Source organism: Oncorhynchus kisutch, linkage group LG5 (assembly GCF_002021735.2).
Source record: "Oncorhynchus kisutch isolate 150728-3 linkage group LG5, Okis_V2, whole genome shotgun sequence".
Classification (NCBI taxonomy): domain Eukaryota; kingdom Metazoa; phylum Chordata; class Actinopteri; order Salmoniformes; family Salmonidae; genus Oncorhynchus; species Oncorhynchus kisutch.
The window spans coordinates 27,100,848-27,127,908 of record NC_034178.2 but is presented as its reverse complement, the minus strand read 5'-3'; the positions used below and the strand labels follow the sequence as shown (position 1 = coordinate 27,127,908).

General features: G+C 41.8%; 1 protein-coding gene across 4 annotated transcripts in view; it reads right to left on the bottom strand.

The window, feature by feature from the left end:
• LOC109890826 (metabotropic glutamate receptor 4) overlaps positions 1-27,061 on the bottom strand; it is a 373,677-nt gene that overhangs the window by 126,084 nt on the left and 220,532 nt on the right. For all 4 annotated transcript variants that reach the window (XM_031824745.1, XM_031824748.1, XM_031824746.1 and 1 more), the window contains one exon: positions 24,902-25,118. In XM_031824745.1, coding sequence (XP_031680605.1) covers positions 24,902-25,118 — 217 coding nt within the window. The remainder of the gene's footprint in view (positions 1-24,901; positions 25,119-27,061) is intronic.

Below are 27,061 nucleotides of genomic sequence, written 5' to 3'. Positions count from 1 at the left end.
TATTATATTATACTTATGGACAGCTGGATGCTACCAGTAACCTGACCACTAGGATCCCAGCCATGAGGAAACTGGTCAAGTAGTTTCTGTACTGATTTGAAAATGTTGAATGACCATTTTAAACAACCCAACTGTAATAGAGTTATTGTAATGAACTATTAACTATTAACTTTAAGGGTTCTACTTTAACAAACTCAACACAACGGTAAATCTATGTGCTGGCAGCGTGTCACAACTCTCGTGGGTTGAAGGAGACCAAGGTGAAGCGTGGTAGGCGTTCATGATATTTATTAAACTGAACACCGCAACAAAGTAGAAAAACGAAAGCGCACAGTTCTGTCAGGCAACTAAACAGCTAAACAGAAAATAACTACCCACAAAACACAGGTGGGAAAAAGGCTGCCTAAGTATGATTTCCAATCAGAGACAACGATAGACAGCTTTCCCCTGATTGGGAACCATACCCGGCCAAAACATAGAAATAAAGAAACTAGAATGCCCACCTTAGTTACACCCTGGCCTTACCAAAATAGAGAATAAAAGCCTCTCTATGGCCAGGGCGTGACACAGTGCCGCTATAGGTCCGGGGATATGTCAGAAATACTTTTGCTATTTTCGTAGACATTATGATGAGCGCAATAGCTGACTGTGGTGCGAAAGACATGTTGTAGATGTGAGGAGGGCTTGGCAACTCACTGGCCAATCAAGGGGTTCCATGGCTTAATACGGCATGCGTTTGTCCTAAGTTCGGAAAGTTATTGATGGTCTTTGCGTTGTCATCAACTCAAATAATCTGGGGGCACGGAATATTCTCGTCCTAGTCTATTTTGATTTGATACTACAGTTTATTAAATAGCATAGGCTACATACAGTAAGCAGTGCAATTGTTGAGCGTGAAAAACCCAGCAGTGTTTGCAGTTCTTGACACACTCAAAACGGTGCGCCTGGCATATACAGTACTAGTCAAAAGTGTGGACACAGCTAAACATTTGAGGGTTTTTCTTAAAATTTTGCATTTTCTACATTATGGAATAATAGTGAAGACATCAAAACTATGAAATAACACATGGAATCAGGTAGTAAACAAATCAAAGTATATTTTATATTTGAGTTTCTTCAAAGTAGCCACCCTTTGCCACAGCTTTGCACACTCTTGTCATTCTCTCAACCAGCATCATGAGGTAGTCACCTGGAAAGCATTTCAATTAACAGGTATGCCTATTTAAAAAGTTACTTTGTGGAATTTCTTTCCTTCTTAATGTGTTTGAGCCAATCAGTTGTGTGTGACAAGGTAGGGCTGGTATACAGAAGATAGCCCTATTTGGTAAAAGACCAAGTCCATATTATGGCAAGAACAGCTCAAATAAGCAAAGAGAAATGACAATCCATCATTACTTTAAGACATGAATGTCAGTCAATACAGATCATTTCAAGAACTTTGAACGTTTTTTCAAGTGCAGTCACAAAAACCAAACCAAGCGCTATGATGAAACTGTCTCTCATTAGGACTGCCACAGGAAAGGAAGACCCAGAGTTACCTCTTCTGCAGAGGATGCGTTCATTAGAGGTAACTACACCTCAGAATGCAGCCCAAATAAATGCTTCACAGAGTTCAAGTAACAGAAACATCTCAAAATCAATTGTTTATAGGAGACAAGGTGAATTAAGGCCTTCATGGTCGAATTTCTGCAAAGAAAGCACTACTAAAGGACACCAATAAAAGAAACAGACTTGCTTCGGCCAAAAAACACGAACAATGGACATTAGCCCGGTGGAAATCTGTCCTTTGGTCTGATGAGTCCAAATGTGCGATTTTTGGTTCCAAACACCGTGTCTTTGTGAGACCCCGAGCAGGTGAAAGGATGATCTCTGCATGTGTAGTTCCACCGTGAAGCATGGTTCCACCTTGAAGTTCCACCATGATGGTGTGGGGGTGCTTTTCTGGTGACACTGTCGGTGATTTATTTAGGCACACTTAACCAGCATGGCTACCATAGCATTCTGCAGCGATATGCCAATCTGGTTTGCGCTTAGTACAGCTCAATTGTCAGTAGAAACCACATTTGTTTTAGCAAGTCAGCCATTTCAGCTATGTGTTTTACAAAGGCAGTAAATAAGGCTGAATGAACTGTTTCGCTGCCAGACAAGTCTCCGCTGATAGCCAGGTGTAGTGGTAGTAAGGATTCACTCAATGGTGCTGTAAAGAAAGCTCTGCTGTTGGGACAACTTGTGTGAAAAAAATGTTGTCTATCAAAAATGACAAGCCACCGGGGTTGACAAGTTGAATAGAAAATTACTGAGGATAATAGCAGATGATATTGCCACTCCTATTTGCCATATCTTCAATCTAAGCCTACTAGAGAGTGTGTGCCCTCAGGCCTGGAGAGAAGCAAAAGTAATTCCGCTACCCAAAAATAGTAAAGCCGTCTTTACTGGCTCAAATAGCCGACCAATCAGCCTGTTACCAACCTCGAGTAAACTTTTGGAAAAAATTGTGAATGACTAGATACAATGCTATTTTACCGTAAACAAATTGTCAACAGACTTTCAGCATGCTCATATGGAAGGACATTCAACAAGCACATCACTTACACAAATGACTGACGATTGGCTGAGAGAAATTGATGATAAAAAGATTGTGGTAGCTGTTTTGTTTGACTTCAGTGTGTATTTTGACATTATTGATCATAGTCTGCTGATGGAAACACTTGTAATGGCTTGTAATGGCTTTTACAACCCCTGCTATATTGTGGATAAAGAGATACCTGTCTAACAGACAGTTTCTACAGCAAGTGAAATCTCTGCAACTCTTAACAAAGAGCTGCAGTTTGTTTCAGAATGGGTGGCAAGGAATCAGTAGGTAAACTAAAAGCATTCTATTTGGAACAAATCCTTCACTAAACCATACACCTCAACAAAATTTTGTAATAAATAATGTGGAAATTGAGGTTACTAAACTGCTTGGAGTAACCCTGTATTGTAAACAGTCATGGTCAAAACATGTTGATACAACAGTAGCTAAGATGAGGAGAAGTCTGTCCATAATAAAGTGGTGCTCTGCCTTCTTAACAGCACTATCAACAAGTGAGGTCCTACAGGCCTTAGTTTTGTCGCACCTGGACTATTGTTCAGTCATGTGGTCAGGTGCTACAAAGAAGGACCTCGTAAAATTACAATTGGCGCAGAACAGGGCAGCACGGCTGGCCCTAAAATGTAGATGGAGAGCTAACATTAATAATATGCATGTACATCTCTCATGACTCAAAGTGGAGGAGAGATTGACTTCATCACTACTTGTTTTGGTAAGAAGTGTTGACAGGCTGAATGCACCGATGTGTCTGTTGAGAACTACTAGCACACAGCTCGTATACCCATACATACCCTAAAAAGCATGCCACCAAAGTGTCGCACCCTGATCTGTTTCACCTGTCTTTGTGCTTGTCTCAACCCTCCTCCAGGTGTCGCCCATCCTCCTCATTATCCCCAGTGTATTTATATCTGTGTTCTCTGTTTGTCTGTTTCCAGTTTTCCAGATTTTCTAGTTTTCCCGGTTTTGACCATTCTGCCTGCCCTAAGCCTGCCGGCCGTTCTGTACCTTGTCACGCCACACTGGATTACTGACGTCTGCCTGCCCTGACCTGAGACTGCTTGCCGTTCTGTTCTGTCTTGACTGGCCTGTTCGGGTCAGGTTACCGTGGATCATAGTCCCGCAGAGACATCTGTTACTCCTACTAGAGGGGGAGAGGAATAGAGGATTGATGGAGGGGAGGATTGGAATGTTTGTATGGGCCCTATGGAGAATACCTCAGAACAGTAACATGCAACAAATGGACTTTGGGACAATATATTTCATCACCCAAAATGGTGGTAACAACGATAGATGGAATACTAAAATGAATGTTGTCTTTGTTATTTTATTCATAGTTACATTTTTTTTTATTTTTTTTATTTCACCTTTATTTAACCAGGTAGGCTAGTTGAGAACAAGTTCTCATTTACAACTGCGACCTGGCCAAGATAAAGTGTAGCAGTGTGAACAGACAACAACACAAAGTTACACATGGAGTAAACAATAAACAATAAACAATAAACAAATGACGACGTTATAACGATATCTTGAGGAGTTTTCATAATTTGTACATGTTTGCGTACTGTGCGTTGTGTGGAAAATGTCCAGATCAAATATTTTTTTTGTAAAGATGAACTATGAATTTAGTTGTCTAAACTGGATCAAAGTAAAATTCCTGATGCCTCATAACTAGATACACCCCAGAGAACTTGTCATAAAGACTGACACGCCCTTTCTACTCTGGGGTATAAAACATGTGAGTTAAGAATTTACATACAGACTAAATTGACCGCGAGCTGCGGTTGAGGTCCATGACTAGTCGTGGTTGAAGAAGACAGATTAACCTCTTAACAATCAATGCTATGGTTGAGTAGCTGTATCTGTAATCTAAGACGGTCAATTCAAGCATGACCACCCGGTTATTCTCTCCAAGTAACCGTCTGTCTACACTGCTTTCATTCCCACGCTGGAACCATCTAACCAGCTCCGCAATGCCATCTCCTCCCAAGGAGCCACAATCGGAAGGTACGAGGAGTTGCTTTGTGGTCTCGTGGAAGGGTTCCCGACCTTGCCCGAACAACATGACTGAGCGTAGAACACATTGCTGGAGCAATTGCGCGTGTTGTCTGTTAGGCAGCCTACGACGGTAACCTCCCAGCCTCTCAGTAATCTGGCTGTTAGCAGCGCCACTTCCCCGGGAATCCCCCTTCGATGGAGAGTCGGTCACCTGTGGGGCGTTTTCCGCCCAGTGTTCCCTCATCAACGAGCTGCAACCCTCCTCCTTCTCCTCGGACCACTCTAAGATAGCATACCTCATTAAGTGGATGTCCGGGAGGGCTCTCGTCTGGGCTATGGCAGTATGGGAACAACAGTCGGCCGTATGCATCAGTCTGGAGGAGTTCGTGGCAGAGGTAAAGAAAGTTTTCGATGCTCCATTGTCCAGGAGAGAGGCTGCCCGGAAGTTACTCCAGCTTCGGCAAGACTCCCTCAGTGTGGCAGACTATGCAGTGGATTTCCGCACGTTGGCAGCTGAGAGTGCCTGGAACCCGGAAGCACTGTTCGACATGTTCCTGCACGGAGTATCAGAGGAAGTAAAGGATGAGCTTGCAGCCCGGGAACTACCAACGGATCTTGACTCTCCTTGACCATTCGGATCGATGGGCGACTATGGGAACAAAGGAAGGAGAGGAGATTTGATTTCAAACACCTGTCCAAGGATACCGCCTCATTTCCGATGTTGCTGGACCCCAGGAAGAGTAGCTGCTGCCTAGGCAGCAGGGTATCCCTAATAAATACAACTCCATATGTAGGCCCTAACAGTTTGTGTGCGCCGTTTGCCACCGTTATAGTGCAATTAATGTATTGTTTAGTGTTGTGTTGTGTAGTGGCTTTGCTGGCATGCATCATGTAACATTTTTGGGTGTTTTCCCTACCAAGATGTACATGCTAAAATCGCCATTGTTGCCAACTGTAAAGTTTGGTGGATGGGGAATAATGGTCTGGGGCTGTTTTTCATGGTTCGGGCTAAGCCCCTTAGTTCCAGTGAAGGGAAATCTTAACACTATAGCATACAATGACATTCTAGATGCTTCCAACTTTATGGAAAGAGTTTGGGGAAGGTCCTTTCCTGTTTCAGCATGACAATGCCACTGTGTACAAAGTGAGGTCCATACAGAAATGGTTTGTCGAGATCTGTATGGAAGAACTTGACTGGCCGGTACAGAGCCCTGACCTCAACTCCTTCAAACACATTTGGGACAAATTGGAACGCTGTTTGTGAGCCAGGCCTAAACACCCAACATCAGTGCCCAACCTCACTAATGCTCTTGTGGCTAAATGGAAGCGAATCCCCACAGCAATGTTCCAACATCTAGTGGAAATCCTTCCCAGAAGAGTGTATGTTGTTTTAGAGTGTTGCTCCCATGTTTCATAGCTGAAATAAAACATCCCAGAAATGTACCATACGTACACAAATTGTATTTCTCTCAAATTCTGTGCACAAATTTGTTTACATTCATTTCTCTACCATAAGCCGCCTTCAACGTCATTTTACAGAATTTGGCAGTATGTCCAACCGGCCTCAGAACCGCAGACCACGTGTAACCACACCAGCCTAGGACCTCCACATCCGGCTATTTCAACTGTGGGATAGTCAGAGTCCAGCCACTCGGACAGCTGATGAAACTGTGGGTTTGCACAACTGAATCATTTTTGCATAAACTGTCAGAAACCCTCTCAGGGAAGCTCATCTGCGTGCTCATCGTCCTCACAAGGGTCTTCACCTGACTGCAGTTTGGCTTCGCAACTGACTTCAGATGGGCAAATGCTTACCTTTTGATGGCCACTGGCACACTGGAAAAGTGTGCTCTTTTATGGATGAATCCCGGTTTCAACTGTACTGGGCAGATGGCAGACCGTGTATGATGTGGTGTGGGTGAGCGGTTTGCTGATGTCAGCGTTGTTAACTAAGTGCCCCATGGTGGCGGTGGGGTTATGGTATGGGAAGGCATAAGCTACGGACAACAAACACAATTGCATCTTATCAACAGCAATTTGAATGCACAGTGATACCGTGATGAGATCCTTAGGGCCATTCTGGTGCCATTTATCCGCCACCATCACCTCGTGCTTCAGCATGATAATGCACAGCCCCATGTTGCAAGGATCTGTACATAATTCCTGGAAGCTGGAAATATCCCAGTTCTTCCATGGCCTGTATAATCACCAAACATGTTACCCATTGAGCATGCTTGGTATGCTCTGGATCGCCGTGTACGACAGTGTGTTCCAGTTCCTGCCAATAACCAGCAACTTTGCAAAGCCATTGAGGAGGAGTGGGACAACATTCCATAGGCCACAATCAACAGCCCGATCTACTCTATGCGAAGGAGATGTCGCACTGCATGAGGCAAATGTCAGTCACACCAGATATTGACTGTTTTTTTATCTACCCCCCTAATTTTTTAAGGTATCTGTGATGCATATCTGTATTCCCAGTGAAATCCATAGACCAGGGCCTAATGAATTTATTTAAATGTAATGATTTCCTTAGATGAACTGTAACTCAGTCAAATCTTTATAAATGTTGTATGTTGAGTTACATTTTGTTCAGTATAATAATATCAGAACTGTCCTGCTTAATTAACAACATAAAGACATTCAAACATGATTAGTGTAAGCTCTATATCAGATCCCCTTTACAAAAGCGCTATCAATGTGTTCTAATGACGAGTTGGTAACAGTGGAATTGTAATCCATATTAGTTGCATGAGCTGGTCAATTTCCATAATCTTCTGATTCTGTTTCACAAAAGCCCTTTCCTTTCCTTAATACATTTGTATTGCAATGGAGAGATTTAAAAAAAAACTTCTGCCTACAAGCCACCCACACAAGTGTGCCTGGATTTTTTAAATATAAAACCAGCACACACACACACACACACGAGTATCCATGCATGCATATTGTACAAATGCACGCACGCTACTCCAAGTCTTGTTTACATTATCATTGTCCCAGTGGTCGGGACGTTCAGAGTCGTATCACCATTCCATGTTTGGATTGTCCAATTGTCGCTGAATTTTCAACACTAATATGTTTCATTTTCTGCTCTTTGGCTTTTTCTTCGCCTCCAAATTGATTGTCTCTCCTGCTGGTAATTGCAATTTAATACCCACAAGTCTAATCTAAACTGCATTCCTGGGCACATGACGAAGCAGCCGAGTGATTGGGGGCCCACTTACTGTGGATCTCTTCCACAGCCAGCCAACAATTCTAGTCATATATTAGGTTAACTGATGCCAGGCATGTGCACAAATAGGAGGCAAACTGTGCCAAGTGCATGTCCATTTGCCCTCCTAATCGCCAAACACCCTTTTGGGTGTTGGTATTATACATTTTGGGTTTAAAGTTTTGTTGTTGTTGTTCTGAACCCATTGCCCGCAAATTGTCATGATGTCGTCAAGTTACGCCTTTTGGTCTGCCCTGTACAGAGCTCACACACCCAGGTTTCTGCCCCCCCCCCCCCCCCCCCGTCTGCCCTGTACAGAGATTGCACACGCCCGGTATCCAAACATGCATGGCTTGAGATGTGGTCACAGGTCGGCGATTGTGTGTAGCTAGCTACATAGTTTAAATATCTACAGTACTGTCACAGCAGCATAACATCTGATTAACACTTGATTGACATAATCAATATTCAGCCTGGTTGGCTGAGACGTGCAGCAGAGAGAGGCGGAAAGACATAGAGGAGCACCTGCATCAACGACCCTCGTTCCAACCCAACTCCATCCTTTCCTCATTCTGCGGCAGGAACAAAGGTAGTTTATACTCTTGCTTGCCACCATATACTAAAATATCCACACAAGCCACTAGCCAGCTAACCATATATCTGAAAGGTATATGCACGGCCCTGGCTAATGATTACCCTATCTATAGCAATTCACAGCGTCGTTTGTGGTCAATTTGTATTGCCTCCTTGGGTAACCTTGTTGGATACATTTGTTGTTTTATTTCGGTTTCAGATTATTTTAAGTAGAAATTAATGGTAAATAATGTATTTTGTAATTTTAGAGTCACTTTTGTTGTACAGATAATCCTGACTGAATTGTGAATAATGAGTGAAAAAGTTAGATGCACAAATATAATTATTTACTGTTAATTTATTTTGGGGACAAAATAATCTGAAACACAACCAAAACAAACAGCAAATACATCAAACAAGTTTGTAGAGTCACACGCTTGACGCCAGAAATAAGGGACCAAATACTAAACATTTTTATTTATTTATTTATTTTACCTTTATTTAACCAGGTAGGCAAGTTGAGAACAAGTTCTCATTTACAATTGCGACCTGGCCAAGATAAAGCAAAGCAGTTCGACAGATAAAACGACACAGAGTTACACATGGAGTAAAAACAAACATACAGTCAATAATGCAGTATAAACAAGTCTATATACAATGTGAGCAAATGAGGTGAGAAGGGAGGTTTGACTACACATATAAAAATTTGACTATACATATAAGTGATTTTGTCCCAATGTTTTTGGTACCCTAAAATGGCAGGACGGTTCACCCGATATGTATGAAAATACGCTCAAATTAAAGCTGTCAGTATGCACTTTAACCTCATAGTCATTGTATCATTTGAAATCCAAAGTGTTGGAGTACAGAGCCAATATATGTCACTGTCCCGATACTTTTGGAGCTTTCTGTACTTGGCTTGTCTCTACTTGCATATAATCTGTCAAGACATAGTCATTCACTGTGCCTTAGAAAAGCCTGACCTCTATCATATAATGACCTCTATCATAGCTTCAGTTGCTTATTTCTGTTCCCATTTAGAGTCTGAACATGTTCTGAAACAGCCCTGTGTGCAACATGAGTGATTCTGCAAACACGTAGACAGTGACTGCGTTAGGAGAGTTTCTCATGTTGATGTCAGACAGCCTATTGGCTAGCTCGAATCTCGTTAGGGCCTTTATTGACATTGTGTTTCATTAACTTGATCGATTATATCTCTTAAGGCATGGTTCAACAGTAATCAAGAGCTCTGCACCAAAGAGGGGTGTCATGTCTGCAGTCAAAGATGACTCTCCAGAGGTTTGGCCCTAATAGCCTACACTTTACTACCACTGCTGTGCCCTGCCTGTGTTCCAACTTGCCAGTATGTTATACATTTATTTAAGAACCCTCTCTCAAAAGCAACGCTCACTGCCCCCCAGGCACATGCAGGTGCAAACACACACATTTTTGCAGGTCCCACAATGGAGGGCTCATGAGGTTGTGTACCAGTATCTATACTACACGTTCTATTGCTGTTTGCTGTTACTCCCAGACTTACGTTATTACCCAACCATGTCTTTCAGTTTCCCAGAAACCATTTCACACAGATTCAGCTCAGACGGTGAAAACGGAATTACATTAGCTCATGTCATAAATTCTCAAATATCATCTAAATTGCAACATGAGGTTTATCAAAGGAATCCAAACTGGGTATGAATCCTTAAATCCTGAACTGATAATATTTATTGATATCTGAATGTTTGATGTCCCTCAATCTCTTTCCTCCTACGCCCACCCCCTTTCCCAGTATGTGAAGTCAAGTCCAGGCTCAATGTGTGTTGGGTGACGAGCAGCTGCTCACCCAGACTGGCCTTTGCCAAAGAAGGGGAGGCTGAGGGACACTAAAAATCATTCACCAGACTGTTTACTGGGGGTACACCCAGGCCACATCGACAACAATCACCTACCTGCCATGCGTACTTACTTCTCATCTGCTATCTTTAGAATGTATTCAGCTCCAAAGTAATTTTCTGTCTTACTTCAGGGGTAAAAGTAGTTTTGGTCCAAGCAGGTGGCTGCTGTGGTAGCTGACTCAGATGATTAGCTTGTTCTGCTCACTCTCTGGGAAGTGTATTAGAATAACCTCTGGCTAACCGTTGTAAAGGTTCATGTTTAATTGAAAAGAACGAGACGTTGTTCAGAGTGAGAGGTATCTAAAATATGAGATCATTATGTTATAATGTACTGTATCTGAACAGAGATGTCTGCTTAAAGTCCCAACTACACATGAATCAGCAACTAAAGTAACAGATTGTCATCCATATCCCTGCACCAAACCCCAGCGATAACTCTTGGCATTGCTCCTGTCCTACTACAACTTTTACCCCCATCAGTATATATTGGCTATTACACATGTACTCAGTTAAGCAGATGTTATTGCGGGTGCAGCAAAATGCTTGTGTTACTTCTGTAGCACCTAAAAGTGCAGTAAAATGTCAAACAAGTACAGAAATAATCGCTAACAAGAAATCAAGAAATGTCAGAATGAATCCAATTAACAACCCAATTAACACTACATCAGAGTGAGCTATGTCAAGAATCCAGTATATAAATATGCGTTGTGTATAAACAGTGTAATAAAAACGCAATATACAGTAGTAGATACACTGCATTAGGAAAGTATTCAGACCCCTTGACTTTGTTACGTCACAGCCTTATTCTAAAATGGATCAAATAAAATAAAATCCTCATCAATCTACACACAAAACCCCATAATGACAAAGAACCAACAGGTTTTCAAACATTTTTGCACATTTATTACAAATAAAAAAAACAGAAATACCAAAATTGAGCTCAGGTGCATCCGGTTTCCATTGATCATCAAATCAATTCACATTTTATTGGTCACATACACATGGTTAGCAGATGTTAATGCGAGTGTAGTGAAATGCTTGTGCTTCTAGTTCCGACTGTGCAGTAATATCTAACAAGTAATCTAACAATTTCACAACAACTACCTTAAACACAAGTATATAAGGTAGTTGTGATGTTTCTGCAACTTGATTAGAGTCCACCTGTGGTAAATTTAATTGATTGAACATGGTTTGGAAAGGCACACACCCGTCTAAGGTCCCGCAGTTGACAGTGCATGTCAGATTTTTAAAAAACAAGGCATGCGGTTGAAGGAATTGTCCGTAGAGCTCCGAGACAGAATTGTGTCGAGGCACAAATCTGGTGAAGTGTACCAAAACATTTCTGCAGCATTGAAGGTCCCCAAGAAAATGGTGTCCTCCATCATTCTTAGATGTAAGAAGTTTGGAACCACCAAGAATCTACCTAGAGCTGGCTGCCCGATCAAACTGAGCAATCGGGGGAGAAGGGAATTAGTCACGGAGGTGACTGAAAACCCGTTGGTCACTCTGACAGAGCTCCAGAGTTCCTATGTGGAGACGGGAGAACTTTCCAGAAGGACAACCATCTTTGCAGAACTCCACCAACAGGCCTTTATGGTAGAGTGGCCATACGGAAGCCACTCCTCAGTAAAAGGCACATGACAGCCCGCTTGGAGTTTTCCATTCGGCACCTAAAGGACTCAGACTATGAGAAACAAGATTCTTTGGTCTCATGAAACCAATATTGAACTCTTTGGCCTGAATGCCAAGCGTCACATCTGGAGGAAACCTGGCACAATCCCTACAGTGAAGCATGGTGGTGGCAGCATCATGCTGTGTTTTTGTTTTTCTTCAGTGGCAGGGACTGGGAGATGCGTGGGCATAGGACCACCCACTGGGGAGCCAGGCCCAGCCAATCAGAATTCGCTTTTCCCCACAAAAGGGCTATATTAAAGACAGAAATACTACTTGGTTTCATCAGCTGTCCGGGTGACTGGTCTCAGATGATCCCGCAGGTGAAGATGCTGGATGTGGATGTCCTGGGCTGGCGTGGTTACACATGGTCTGCGGTTGTGAGGCCGTTTGGACGTACTGCCAAATTCTCTAAAATGAGGTTAGAGGTGGCTTATGGTAGAGAAATTAACATGATATTCTCTGACAAATGCTCTGGTGGACATTCCTGCAGTCATCATGTCGAATTGCATGCTCCATCAAAAATTGAAACATCTGTGGCATTGTGTTGTGTGACAAAAGAGCACATTATAGAGTGGCCTTTTATTGTCCCCAGCCCAAGGTGCACCTGTGTAATGATCATGCTGTTTAATCAGCTTATTGATATTCCACACCTGTCAGGTGGATGGATTCTCTTGGCAAAGGAGAAATTATTATCATTATCATAACAGGGATGTAAGAAATTTGTGCACCAAATTTGAGAGAAAATGTTTTTGTGCGTATGGAAAATGTCAAGGTTATTTTATTTCAGCTCATGAAACATGGGACCAACACCTTACATGTTGCATTTATATTTTTGTTCAAGAAATAGAAAGTGTCCCATGTTAAATGTCTTTATAAACATGGGATAGCAGCATTGGCTGTGTGAGTGTTTGCGTATGTACGTGTGTTTGTGTGGTTACACATGGTGTGCGTGTAAATGTGAGTGCAGGAATTTGTGTGTGTATGAGGTGTGTGTGTGTGTGTGAGCATGTGTGTGTGTTTTATGTGAGTGCGTGGGAGTATGTGTGCAAAAAGTCTCTAGGTTGCAGGACAAAGCACCGTGCAGGGAGACAACTAGTGATGGCTGTTCAACAGTCTGATGGCCTGGTGATAGAAGCTGTTTCCAAACCACTTGGTTACAGATCTAATGCACTTGTACCATCAGTAGCAGAATGAAAAGTCAGTGGCCCAGGTGGCTGAGGTCCTTAATGATCTTCCCTCTGATCTTCCCTCTGATTTTCCCTCTGATCTTCCCTCCATGCGGTTGAGGATGGTGCAGTTGCCGTACAAGGTGACGATGCAGCCCGACCGAATGCTCTCAGTGGTGCATCTGTGGAAGTTTGTGACGGTTTTAGGGGTGGATGAAACAATTTATAAATATGTGTGTGGGGGGGGGGGGGTTCTATACACTTTAAAAACTCTAAAATGCTATTTGGAGAACTGCAAAAACAAGCCATCATCACATTGGTTGCTGTAACTTCATTCACCTTAGTCAATCTACAAACTCAAAGCCAATTAGCTACACAATTAGCCACTAAACATTAACTCACATTAACTCAGAACTGTGATATAAAAATTTAAAAAATAAAGTAATACGTACAAAGGGATCTGCTAGCAGGAAAAGTATTTTATCATTTAAAGGTAAACAAATGAGTTTGCTTCACATAATGTTTTGTTGCAGTTTTACACCACATTTCCTGCAATTCTACACATTTTGCCATGACTTATGCCATGTGAATAGGATATCTGAGTGAGAGTGACTAACAAAATCAATGGGGACCCCCTAGAGGTCAGGGTCCCTGGGCACATACCCCGCGTGTCCCGTCGGTAATTGTATCATGACGACTACAAGTTTAGATAGCTGGCTAGACTAGACTAGACTAATTTACCAATCAAAAACATTTTAACTGACATGGGTTAATTGAGAGACTTTCAGTGAGTGACATAACAAGAGGAAAACTGCTGATGCACAACCACGTTTTGAAATGGCACTTTGTGTATTCTACTATTCTAACTCTCAACACTGTTCAAGCAACATCCTCTATGCACTTCCTGATGAACCCAGTGACAGAGTCAGTGTACTCAATGTTATTCTCAGAGATGACCCAGGATGGAAGAGTGATCTGGAAGAGGAGCGGGGGAGGGCTTTGTATCCATTCCAGAAGGGAGTGTAGCAGTGATCCAAGGTCTGGTCTGAGTAGGGCTGTGGCGGTCACTAAATGTTGTCAGCTGGTGATTGTCAAGCAAATAACTGTCAGTCTCACGGTGATTGACCGTTAATTAACAAACACATTTAGCATCTCCCGGCTTCCACACATAGCCTACAAGCAATTTAACAGTGTAATAAATCCATGTAATATAACCTATACCGTCACAATAAATCCATTATTTATTTTAGACAGGTCTAAAGAAACATGATGTGATGAAAATGTAGTCTATTTCTGAAGAACAGAATAGCATACTCTGAGTTGTCCTTATGTTAGGTCCTGATGTGGCAATTGTATGAAGAATACAATTCAACAAAGCTAAATAAAATATAAATATCGTCTCCAAACGATTTGAGGGAGTGCACACATGCAGCTATTCTGTGTTGAGCGGTTGACAAAGAAATAGGTCCTCCTATACGCTTCATTTAGAGTTCTGAATGTAACTTTAGTTGTTCTACAAACAATGGGCTATATGATTTGATTTTTAATACATTGTATGGCTGCATGATGCGACTCTAATGATGGTTTGAAAAAAGTTGGATGAAAGGCATGAGCTCTGCTTTGTTTTTGTTTTTGTTGCATAGGCTGTACAGTACACACTACAATAGTCTCATTCACAATTTGACAAGCACTTGATAATGCCTCGAATTTCACCGTGGCATCCCCTTTGTGGCCGTAATGCACCCTAAAAGAATCCATGCCTTTTGTTGCCGGCAGTGCTGCGTTGTGCCCTTCTCCCTGTGTGTGCTGCACAATCAGAAGCCCTTTCACTCACATGGCTCTCTGGTCACTTGATCGGGTCTTTCTCACAGGCTACAAATGAAAACAGACACTTCGGGCGACGCAACTGCACGTGTCCTTATCCAATTACGAGGTGCATATTGGAAGAACTGTCCACATGTACTTTTCGTCAACCAACAAGATGAGTAGGCCTAACAAACAGCAAAAGCAATAGTCTATATCAATCTACTGTCTCCCATAGTACAAAAGTCAACCTATTCTGTGCGAGAAATAAATATTCCAAACATAGTCTGGAACCCATTTTTTTTCTCCATGTGGCTGTCATGCAGCGGCACACCCTGCATGCTGTTGCAGCATTCTGTGGCACATCATTTCCCTACACCCGCAATAACATCTGCTAAACACGTGTATGTGACAAATTAAATTTGATTTGATTTGAAAATGGTACCATTCTAGTGTGACAGCTAGTCATAGTGAAATGTATTGTTACTGTAAAATCATCTGGAATTGTCACGGATACCTCCGGAACTTTCATTACGCACACCTGTCCCCTATTCCCACTGATTAGTACTTGTATAAGTGTGCCAGTTGGTTTCCATTGCTGTCCATTATTGTGCGTTAGAGTACCTGTACCATTGTGGATTGCGCAGATGATTATGGGTCTCGTCCCGTGTGTTAATGATTGTGCGCTTGTGTTATTTATTCGTGGTACTTTGTTTTGGGTTTCTACCCTGTGTTTTGTTACGTGTTTGTTTGGCCTTCGTCCCCGTGCCTTTACACAGCACGCCATTACTTAGGCTTAATTTTAAAAACTATTACGCATTCCTGCACCTGTCTCCCGAATCCTTTTTGTCAGCGTGACAGAATAATGGACTTAAGGGAGACAGCGGGAAAGGCCTGTCCGTCGACAGTGTGACTGCTCAGTCCAGCGCTGCTGCAACTTCGGCAGCTGCAACTGGGTCGTCTGACGTCGCCATAACAGGCCTGTTCAATGACGCAACTTCAGCAGCTACAACTGGCCAGTCCGACGACGCCACAACCGGTCATCTGACACCACTGCTAGTGGTCCGTCCGACGCCGCCGCAACTTTGGCAGCGGCAACTGGCCTGTCCGACAACGACGCAACTTCGGCAGCTACATCAGGTCCTGATCGAACCGCACTGAGTTCCTGTGATCGTCCTCCAGGCCAGTGTCGTTGTGCTGCTGGTACAGTGCATCAGGGGGGTGGGGGGGTGAACTTTCATTACGCACACCTGTCCCCTATTCCCACTGATTAGTACTTGTATAAGTGTGCCCGTTGGTTTCCATTGGGCTGTCTATTAATGTTACTATGTCCGTTGGTGCTTATGAGTACCTGTGCTGTGTGTTTTGGCTTATTGCCATTGTGTATTACGCAGATGATTATGGGTCTCGTCCCGTGTGTTAATCATTGTGCGCTTGTGTTATTTATTCGAGGTACTCCTCGCTCTTTTGTTTTCTACCCTGTGTTTTGTTACGTGTTTGTTTGGTCTTCGTCCCCGTGCCTTTACATGGCACTCCGTAATTTGGGCTAAATATTAGCCTCTATTACGCATTCCTGCACCTGTCTCCCAAATCATTTATGCCAGCATCACAGGAACATGATGAACCTACAGTACGTAAAACCCATTACCTTATTGCTGCAATATTGTAAAACCTCTACTTTGGGTTCTAGAAAAGCACGTTGTATATGCATATGTAATGTATTATGATTTATTATTGCCTAAATATGATAATATACTAACATAATATACCTTTTGGCATAATTTACCTTACTCTTATAATCACATCTGCTGTTGGTTAAGCACCTGGTTGTGGTGTACTGAAATGCCTAATGTGTTAGGACACACCAATTGATATTTTACTGATTTCCATGCTCCCTTGTTCCCTCTCCACAAATTAAACCTAGTTTATGGATTCTAATTCCCGCAGTTTCTAATTCACTGCACTGTCATACAGAGATATCCAGATGTCACAATGGATGGTCAGGAAACAATGCAGCTTGTAGAATTTACAGAGCTTGTAGCAGTTGAAAGGTCAATATAAAATGTCGTACCTCCATAGGTGTTGTCGCTATGCACTAGTGACATATTGCTAAATGAACGTTAGACAGATTGACAGGTAGCATTTGTAAACAGGCAGCCGTGTGCAATGTTGCCAGTTTTGTTACCGTCTACCTGAATGCAGAAACACACCCACATGCCTGGGAAAAAAGCCTAAAGAGAGAGCGTTATGTTTTGGGTTTTAGGGAGTTTGTCAAATGGAGTTGGTAAGAGACCATTTAAGTGATAATGCCAGAGAAGCCGGTGTTTGTAGGATATATTGCAAATATATCCTCCAAACACTGGCTTCGAGGGCATAATCACATTAAATACAACGGGTTACCAACATATTAAAATAATGATTTACAGATTTTCATTAAAAATATATATTTTGATGAATTTATTCATACTATTTCATCCTTCCACGAGATATGGTCCCGTCACAAATCTAGGGTTGCTACCCAAGCCGATTGTTCTGTATCTATGGACGTGATCCAGTCATTACTTCTAAATTATCCATTGCCATACTGGCTGGCAATTTTCTTATCCCTTGCTTGCTAGCTAGCCAACTATGGCTAACTTACAGTCACATCAAACAGTGCAGCCAGAATAACAGCAAAGTAGCTGCATTTGCATTTATTTAAGCTGTTTTCTAGTGACATTTATTTGGATACATCCATAACAATGATCTAATGATGCGCGATTTCGCCTGACATGGAAAATGTGCTCTCTCGTCAGGGCACTGTTGTTCAGAGGAGCTAGCCAACAACACAGCTAACACAATCACTTCAAACTGAAGCTGAAAAGACTGCAAAATAGCTGCATTTCGTTTTGTTATACCTGTTTACTATTGACATGTCTTTGAATATATCCATAAAAATTATGCCAGCTGATTTATGATTTAGACTGGCTAAGAAAAGCTGTCTGCCTGTCTGTCTCGTCCCGACATGTTCATTACTATGGGACAGCTTGAGATCGAATTTCAATATTGAAACAATGTTACAAATGTTGGAGAGACAGACAGCAAGGTTTATACAAATCTCCTCTGTTGAAAAACAAATGTGAGATAATGTCTAGCTGCTTTTTATAGTGGTGATCAAGTTTATAAATTGTCTGGTTGGGCTGATGAGACAGTGGATTGCACAGTGAGATGGAACAGATAAATAGGCATTTCAACATCATAGCTTTAGCTGGTGGTAACTTGTGGAATAGACACCGGCTGGAATGCGGTTTTAATCAAATCAGCATCCAGGATTAAACCCACCTATTGTATAATGACAGATTGTGTAATTACATTACAATGTTTGTCAATAAGCACACCACTAAATCTGAATTCCTTGATGACTGTCAGGGAAGAACTATGACCAAATGTAAAGTGGGTTTAGGTGCAAATTTAGATCAAGCCTCACCCCCCCCCTAACAATAATATGTATTATTTTTTCATAGAGCAGAGAATAACCTTTCAGTATTATAGCTAATCTCATGCTATTTTACCATAACAGGCATTTGATTTTCATAATTATTGTGTTTAATGGCATTGACTGTTAAATTCTAAGATTATATTATATATTTGAATAATCTCCAAACCTCTTTTTGTATTGTTTTATAGCACAAGTAAATGCTCCAGGGCTAATTTCGTTAGGAAGTTGGCATGTTTTTCTAGATTTAAAACATAATCCAACATTTATAAAGCAAACATTATCCCTTAGGTCTAGCACCGCAAATACCTCAATTGCTTAAACATCCATACAGAATAGTAATTCAAATATATTTTGGGAATATTGACAAAAAAATGTACTCCATCAGTAACCAGGTTTCCAGCCAACCTTTTTATTTGAGCAAAGTACATGTATTATAATGAAAAATGAAATGACAGGCCAGGCCTTTCCAAATATCAACAAAACGAAATACGTTACACAAGGTGGGATCTTTTTGTGTTCGGTAAAATGAATTATGTGAGAAATGTCAGCAGACACACTTTTATATACAAATATTAATATCATAACCATCATATCGAAGTAAACTTGGAGTCACACGATGGCATATTGTGTGGTCCTAACACTATGACTCTTCGGGAAAGCATAACGTTTTTTTAGGCTACAGATGAAATAAACTATGATAAACTTCACAAGGTGGTGAATGTGCAAGGTGATGAGCTATATGCTCCATTCCAATAGAAATTGAGGTTCTTATTCTGATGACATGATAATTGATGCTTGATTACCATTTGACAAATAAAAACAATCTCATGTACGCTACATGTACTCTTTAGCCAACAGCGCATAGATACAGTATCTTCTCGCTGTTGGCTAGAGTGCACATGTGAATACTGGAGTGGGCATACTCGCTACCGTATATAACACACCAGTAAAGTTGAAAATGCGATCGAAACCCATTAAACTTGTATTTTTTATTCGCTACTTGGGAATTTAACCATAAAATGTATTTTTATGTGTACTATGTCATCGTGCACAGACTTGTATCTGCACCAAGTCAATTTGATGGAAACACATCTCTGGTGGAGAAAATGCGCATAATAGTTTTTATGTTGATTTTTTTATAGTCACATGAAAATCTGTCCTAATTGGATGGAAACCTAGCTACTGACGGAGTTGTCAAGCCACTGACTGACTTGACAACAGATACTCAAAACAGACATATTTTTGCCCTCTAAAAATAAGTTTGAAACAAACATTTGTAAAATATGGAAAATGGCTCTCTCTTAAAATCCCCAATGAGACAGGACCATTCTCAGATCTTCCAGCACTCTGACTGACGGTGTTGACGGTAGACAAAGATCTGATGGGAGTTGCACTGTTTTTTAGTACCAATGGAATTACAGGTGTGGAGTAGTTCATCATACACTGAGGCTGATGTGATTGACTTCAACACCAAAATAACATCTTTGTGCCTTTTTCAGTCACATATTGATAAAAAGAAGAGGAAAAAACAGGAAGCTGCTGTTAGGCAGTTGTGTAAGATGGAAGAGACAGGGCACTTGACACACTAAGCTCCTCGAACAAAAAAAGATGGAGGTATAAAGAGTAGTGAAACAGACAGCGTCGTGCTCTTGCTCAGAATTTCTAAGTACAAGGAAGGGATTCTCAAAATACCCTTTAGCCTCGTTCTACTAATAAACATGACAAACCAACTTTAGAGCTCATTGTGGTCACAAATGATTCAAAACCCACTTGAGGCCATAAATGGACCATCAATTACTACCGACTTATAGTATTAATTTCTATATTGAGGCCACATTCCTACGATGCAACTGATTTATCTCTCTGGACAGTTTTATTGTGCACTTGATATTCAGCAAATCCCCTGGTAGCCGAAGATATACATTGCCTTCAGAAAGTATTCACACCCCTTGATTTTTTTTCCACGTGTTGTGTTACAGCCTGAATTTAAAATGGATGAAATTGAGATTTTGTATCACTGGCCTACACACAATACACCTTAATGTCAAAGTGGAATCATGTCTATAGAAATTTGTACAACTTAATTAAAAATGAAAAGCTGAGTCAATAAGTATTCAACTCATTTGTTATGGCAAGCCTAAATAAGTTCAGGAGTAAGAATTTGCTTAACAAGTCACATGGTAAGTTGTATGGACTCAGTCTGTGTGCAATAATTGTGTTTAATATGATTTTTTAATGACTATGTCATCTCTGTACCCCACATATACAATTATCTGTAAGATCCCTCAGTCGAGCAGTAAATTTCAAACACAGATTCAACCAAAAAGACAAGGGAGGTTTTCCAATGTCTCGCAAAGAAGGGCACCTATTAGAAGATGGGACATTTTTTTTAAAGCAGACATTGAATATCCCTTTGAGCATGGTGAAGTTATTAATTACACTTTGGATATGCCCACTCACTAGACAGATACGGTCCTACCTAACTCAGTTCCCAGAGACGAAGGAAAACACTCAGGGATTTCACCATAAGGCAAATGGTGACATTAAATGGCTGTGATAGGAGATGACCGAGTGAAAACAAGGAAGCCTGTGCAGAATAAAAAATATTCTAAAACATGCTTCATGTTTGCAATAAGGCACTAAAGTGAAACTGCTAAAAATGTGGCAAAGAAATGAACTTCATGTCCTGAATACAAAACGTTATGTTTGGGGCAAATCCAACATAACACATCACTAAGCACCATTCTTCATATTTTTTAACATGGTGGTGGTTGCATCATGGTATGCTTTTCATCGGCAAGGAGTATAGATTTCTTTTGAATAAAAAAAATGGAATAGAGCTAAGCACAGGCAAAATCCTCGAGGAAAACCTGGTTCAGTCTGCTTTCCAACATAAACTGGGAGACAAATTCACGTTTGAGCAGGACAATAACCTAAAACACAAGGCCAAATATGCACTGGAGTTGTTTACTAAGACGACAATGAATGTTCCTGAGTGGCCTAGTTACAGTTTTGACTTGAAAATATATGGCAAGACTTGAAAATGGCGGTCTAGCAACGATCAACAGAACTTTAATATTTTTTTTTAAAGAATAATGTGCAATCTATGTGTATAAAGCTCGTAAAGGCTTAATCATTGTACGCTTGTGTTATTTATTCGAGGTACTCTTCGCTCTTTTGTTTTGGGTTTCTACCCTGTGTTTTATTACGTGTTTGTTTGGTCTTCGTCCCCGTGCCTTTACAAAACACTCTGTAATTTTGGAGAAAAAAAACTATTAAGCATTCCTGCGCCTGTCTCCCGAATCACTTATACCAGCGTGATAGAATAATGGGCCATTAAGGGAGACAGTGGGAATGGCCCGTCCGATGACGCTGAGACTGGTCCGTCCGGCGCCGCCGCAACTTCAGCAGCTTCAACTGGGTCGTCTGATGATGCCACAACGGGTCCGTCCGACAACGCAACTTCAGCAGCTACAACTTCAGCCACAACTGGTCCGTCTGACGCCACTGCTAGTGGTCCGTCCGACGCCGCCGCAACTTTGGCAGCGGCAACTGGCCTGTCCGACAATGACGCAACATCGGCAGCTGCATCGGGTCCTGATCGACCCGCACTGCGTTCCTATGATCGTCCTCGAGGCCGGCGTCTCAAGCAGCGCGTCGGGGGGGGGGGGTCCATTATTGTTACTATGTCCGTTGGTGCTTGTGAGTACCTGTGCTGTGTGTTTTGGCTTTCATGCCATTGTGGATTGCGCAGAATGCCGGTCTAGCAATGACCAGCCACCAACTTGACAGAACTTGAATCATTTTTTAAAGAATAATCTGCAAATATTGTACAATCCAGGTGTATAAAGCTCTTAAAGACTTACCCAGAAATGCTGCCAAAAGCGATTCTAACATGTATTGACTCATGGGTGTGAATACTTATGTAATAAGATATTTCTGTATTTCATTCTCAATAGATTTGCAACAATTTCTAAAAACATGTTTCCACGGCATATTGTGTGTAGATTGGTTGATCTTTTATTTATTTATTTATTATTAATCCTATTTGAATTCAGGCTGTAACAAAAAATGTGGAATAAGTCAAGGGGTTATGAATACTTTCTGAAGGCCCTGTACGTACCATGTCAAACATCAAGAATTGAATTCAGTGAAACACTATTTCCATCACCTAAGGGGAATTTAAATGCAGAAGGGAATTGAAATGTAAAAGGAGCCATAATGCATATCTCAAGTTAGGATTAAAGTTATGATATACTACACGACCAAAAGTATGGGGACACGTGATCGTCGAACATCTCATTCCAAAATCAAGGGCATTAATATGGAGTTGGTACCCTCTTTGCTGCTATAACAGCCCCCACTCTTTTGGGAAGGCTTTCTACTAGATGTTGGAACATTTATGTGGGGACTTGCTTCCATTCACCCACAAGAGCATTACTGAGGTCGGGCACTGATTTTGGGCAATTAGGCCTGGCTCGTTCCAATTCATCCCAAAGGTGTGTGATGGGATTGAGGTCAGGGCTCTGTGCAGGCCAGTCAAGTTATTCCACACCGATCTCGGCAAACCATTTCTGTATGGACCTTGCTTTGTGCATGGGGGCCTTGTCATGCTGGGCCTTCCCCAAACTGTTTCCACAAAGTTGGAAGCACAGAATCATCTAGAATGTCATTGTATGCTGTAGCATTCATATTTCCCTTAATTGGAACTAAGGGGCCTAGCCCCAGACCATTATTCCTCCTCCACCAAACTTTAGAGTTGGCACTATGCATTGCAGGTAGCATTCTCCTGGCATCCGCCAAACCCAGATTAGTTCGTCAGACTGACAGATGGTAACTCCAGAGAATGCATTTCCACTGCTCCAGAGTCCAATGGCGGCGAGCTTTGTACCACTCCAGCTGACGCTTGGCATTGCACATGGTGATCTTAGGCTTGTGTGTGGCTGCCTGGCCTTGAAACTCTTTTCATGATTTTCTTGACAAACAGTTACTATGCTGACGTTGCTTCCAGATGCAACCTGGAACTCGGTAGTGAGTGTTCCAACCAAGGACAGACGATTTTTAGGGACTATGCGTTTCAGAACTCGGCAGTCCCATTCTGTGAGCTTGTATGGCCTACCACTTCACGGCTGAGCTGTTGTTGCTCCTAGACGTTTCCACTTCACAATAGCAGCACTTACAGTTGACCAGGGCAGCTCTATCTGGGCAGAAATTTGATGAACTGACTTGTTGGAAAGGTGGCATCCTATGACGGTGTCACGTTGAAAGTCACTGAGCGCTTCATTAAGACCATTCTACTGCCAATGTTTTGTCCATGGAGATTGCATGGCTGTGAGCTTGATTTTATACATCTATCCGCAACAGGTGTGGCTGAAAATAGCTGAATCCACAAATTTGAAGTGGTGTCCACATTCTGTTGTGTATACAGATCGGAAGTTGGAAGTTTACATACATTTAATGTATATACATTTAAACTCAGTTTCACAATTCCTGACATTTAATCCTAGTAAAAATTCCCTGTCTTAGGCCAGTTAGGATCAACACTTTATTTTAAGAATGTGAAATGTCAGAATAATATTAGAGAGAATGATTTATTTCAGCTTTAATTTCTTTCATCACACTCCCAGTGGGTCAGAAGTTTACATACACTCAATTAGTATTTGGTAGCATTGCCTTTAAATTGTTTAAGTTGAGTCAAATGTTTCAGGTAGCCTTCCACAAGCTTCCCACAATACGTTTGATGAATTTTGGCCCATTCCTCCTGGCAGAGCTGGTGTAACTGAGTCAGGTTTGAAAGCATCCTTGCTCACACACGCTATTTCAGTTCTGTCAACAAAGGTCTTGGCTGATTTCTTTTGATTTTTTGATTTTCCCATGATGTCAAGCAAAGAGGAACTGAGTTTGATGGTAGGCCTTGAAATACATCCACAGGTACACCTCCAATTGACTCAAATGATGTCATCTATCAGAAGCTTCTAAAGCCATGACATAATTTTCTGGAATTTTCCAAGCTGTTTAAAGGCACAGTCAACTTAGTATATGTGAACTTCTGACCCACTAGAATTGTGATACAGTGAATTATAAGTGAAATAATCTGTCTGTAAACAATTGTTGGAAAAATGACTTGTGTCATGCACAAAGTAGATGTCCTAACCGACTTGCCAAAACTGTAGTTTGTTAACAAGAAATTTGTGGAGTGGTTAAAAAACGAGTTACCGAAGTGTATGTTAACTTCTGACTTCAACTGTATACAGCGTATATTCCATATCTGAAGTTAGATTCACACACATTCAAATGTTTTTGAGAAACACTACTGTATTATCCTTGATCTGTTAATGTATTTCTGCAAGTTGTTGTTTTGGGTGGAATTTATATGGATTTTATACATACAGAAGACAAACCCAGGGAAATAGGTCAGTTGTACCACTCAGGGCCATCTTCTATTGAGTCATCTTCAGATCATATGGCAAGAGGAATGATGAATGAACAGAACGAAACCACAGAGAACCCACTCACCGTCCTCTCGAGACTTATGTATGAAGGCATCCACACCGCTCTCTCCATAGTTCCCCTCGGACGCCACGGTGGAGACAAAGTTCCAGCGCATGGCCTTGACGATATCCACCATGGCCTGTGCCTGGTAGGTGTCCGGGGGCACCACGCGCGAGAAAAAGTCGTAACGTGTGTTGTCGCTCAGCTCCGGTGCCGTGGAGGCATAACTCACCTGGGGGATCTGAGGAGAGAGGGAAGAAGGGATGAGTTAAGATGGAGAAGAGGCAAAGAAGTCATAGCAGGAAGGGGGTGGGGACAGAGGGAGAGCGGATCAGCAATCAGTCTCTAAGTCTCAGGGGAAATGAAAAATGATTTCATCCTGCCAGCTATGGCTGGCTCATACCGTTCACCGCAGGGGTCTCCTTTAGACCACAGGGGGTCTCCTTCAGACAACTGGGGGGGGGGGATTACTCAGTGAGAAGATGAGCGTGTCAGGCTTCTGCACGGGGATCGGCAACCAACACACAAGCAGGGGGATGAAGCCAAGGGCAATAACACTGTGTGAGAGGCTTTTCATATACATGCTCATTCATTCTGTGCAGATTTTCGGGTCCTGAGTAGTCATATCCATTCATTTATTCATTCATCTATCATTTTGTAGTACTTTGTTTACACTGTTTATTTACAGCTGACTGTAAGATATCCTATGAGTTTCGGATATATCTAAAATGTGCTCATGAAAATATCTCAATGTGTCCTATATTGATATAGCACGCAGTGCAACTGGCAGAGCTGTTTTCCTGGGTGTGATAAAGTGGTTGCAGTGATTGATGACTTATCGTCCTATTTTTGTGGTTGTGACACTACAGGAAGGGAACCCTGATACTAAAAACAGCTCTGATTTCCCGCTGGATCCACAGCTAGGTGGTTCATTATCATGGGCAGCAAGCTCAGAGGCACACTCAATCTGACCCATTGCCATCCTTCTACCAAGTTAACACCCACCACAAACCCATACCAAACCTATCTGGGCAGCCATTGGACTGAGTCCCCGACTCAGTATTGTGTCTCCCTATCTGTTGGCACCACGTCCTTTCTGGATCCATCATGTTTTACCAATGTTGAGTGGAAGATGAATTCTAAGATGACTAGCATTGTTAGTGCAGTGGCCTTGTCGTTAGTGTCCGTCCTGAGATTAGAAGGTTTGGGGTTTCGATCCCCAGTCGAGTCATACCAAAGACTCTAAAAAGTCCTGGGTACATTCCTCACGCGCTACAGAAACAGGAGATGGGCTCCTGCCCTATGGGCCATTCTGGAAACACAATTACCGGTGATTTTCATCAAATCACTGTTATTAGAGTTCTATAAATAACAACTTTTCATTTCAATTATGATTTTTTTTTACACACATTTTCCAACCACACTTTATAAAAAAACAATGAGACAATTTGTTATGACACCAGTTCAGCACTAATTTCACACTTTGAAATCCTGACACGTGCAATCTGTGCACCAGACAACGCATTGCTGTAATTTAGTGATGGTCCTGGTCAGTGGATGTTACTGTTCTTGATCTGTATGCAACAGCACATGAACACGCACAAATACTTTTCAGCATTTGGATAACCCTTTAAATCTATGCTCAGATAAAGTAAGATGTCATACGGGTGGGCAAAAAGCTACTGCACGGTGCAGTGAAGAAAACATACTCCTCTTTTTTTCCCCTCTCTCTCTTTATTTGCCTGTTTGCTAGCCTGTAGTGTAGTAGCTACAGTAGGTCGATGGTGTTGGCCATCACACACCACAACCAGTCCTGTTTGAAAAGTATCCAAAGAGACCGATTTAGAGGGCAGAGTCCCTGAAGTGCTCCAGCACGAACCAAAATATGCTTTGGCCCCATTTCTCTGTTGTAGTAGTGGCCTTGAAATGAAGTACACAATAATAAACCTGTGTTGCCCACAGTACTGTGCTGGATGTGGGTAGAGTCAGGAAGTAGAGTTGATAGTTGAAACACTTCACTGCAACTTTAGTAGTTAGCATCAATAAAGGGTTCACCAAAAAAAACAAGGGATAGGGAAATGTTTCACACTAGATAGTTGAATTATGCCTTTACCCAGTACATACTAATTGTATGAGCAAATACAGAATTGCTACTTAGGGTGCCAGCAGTATTCTCAGCTGAAT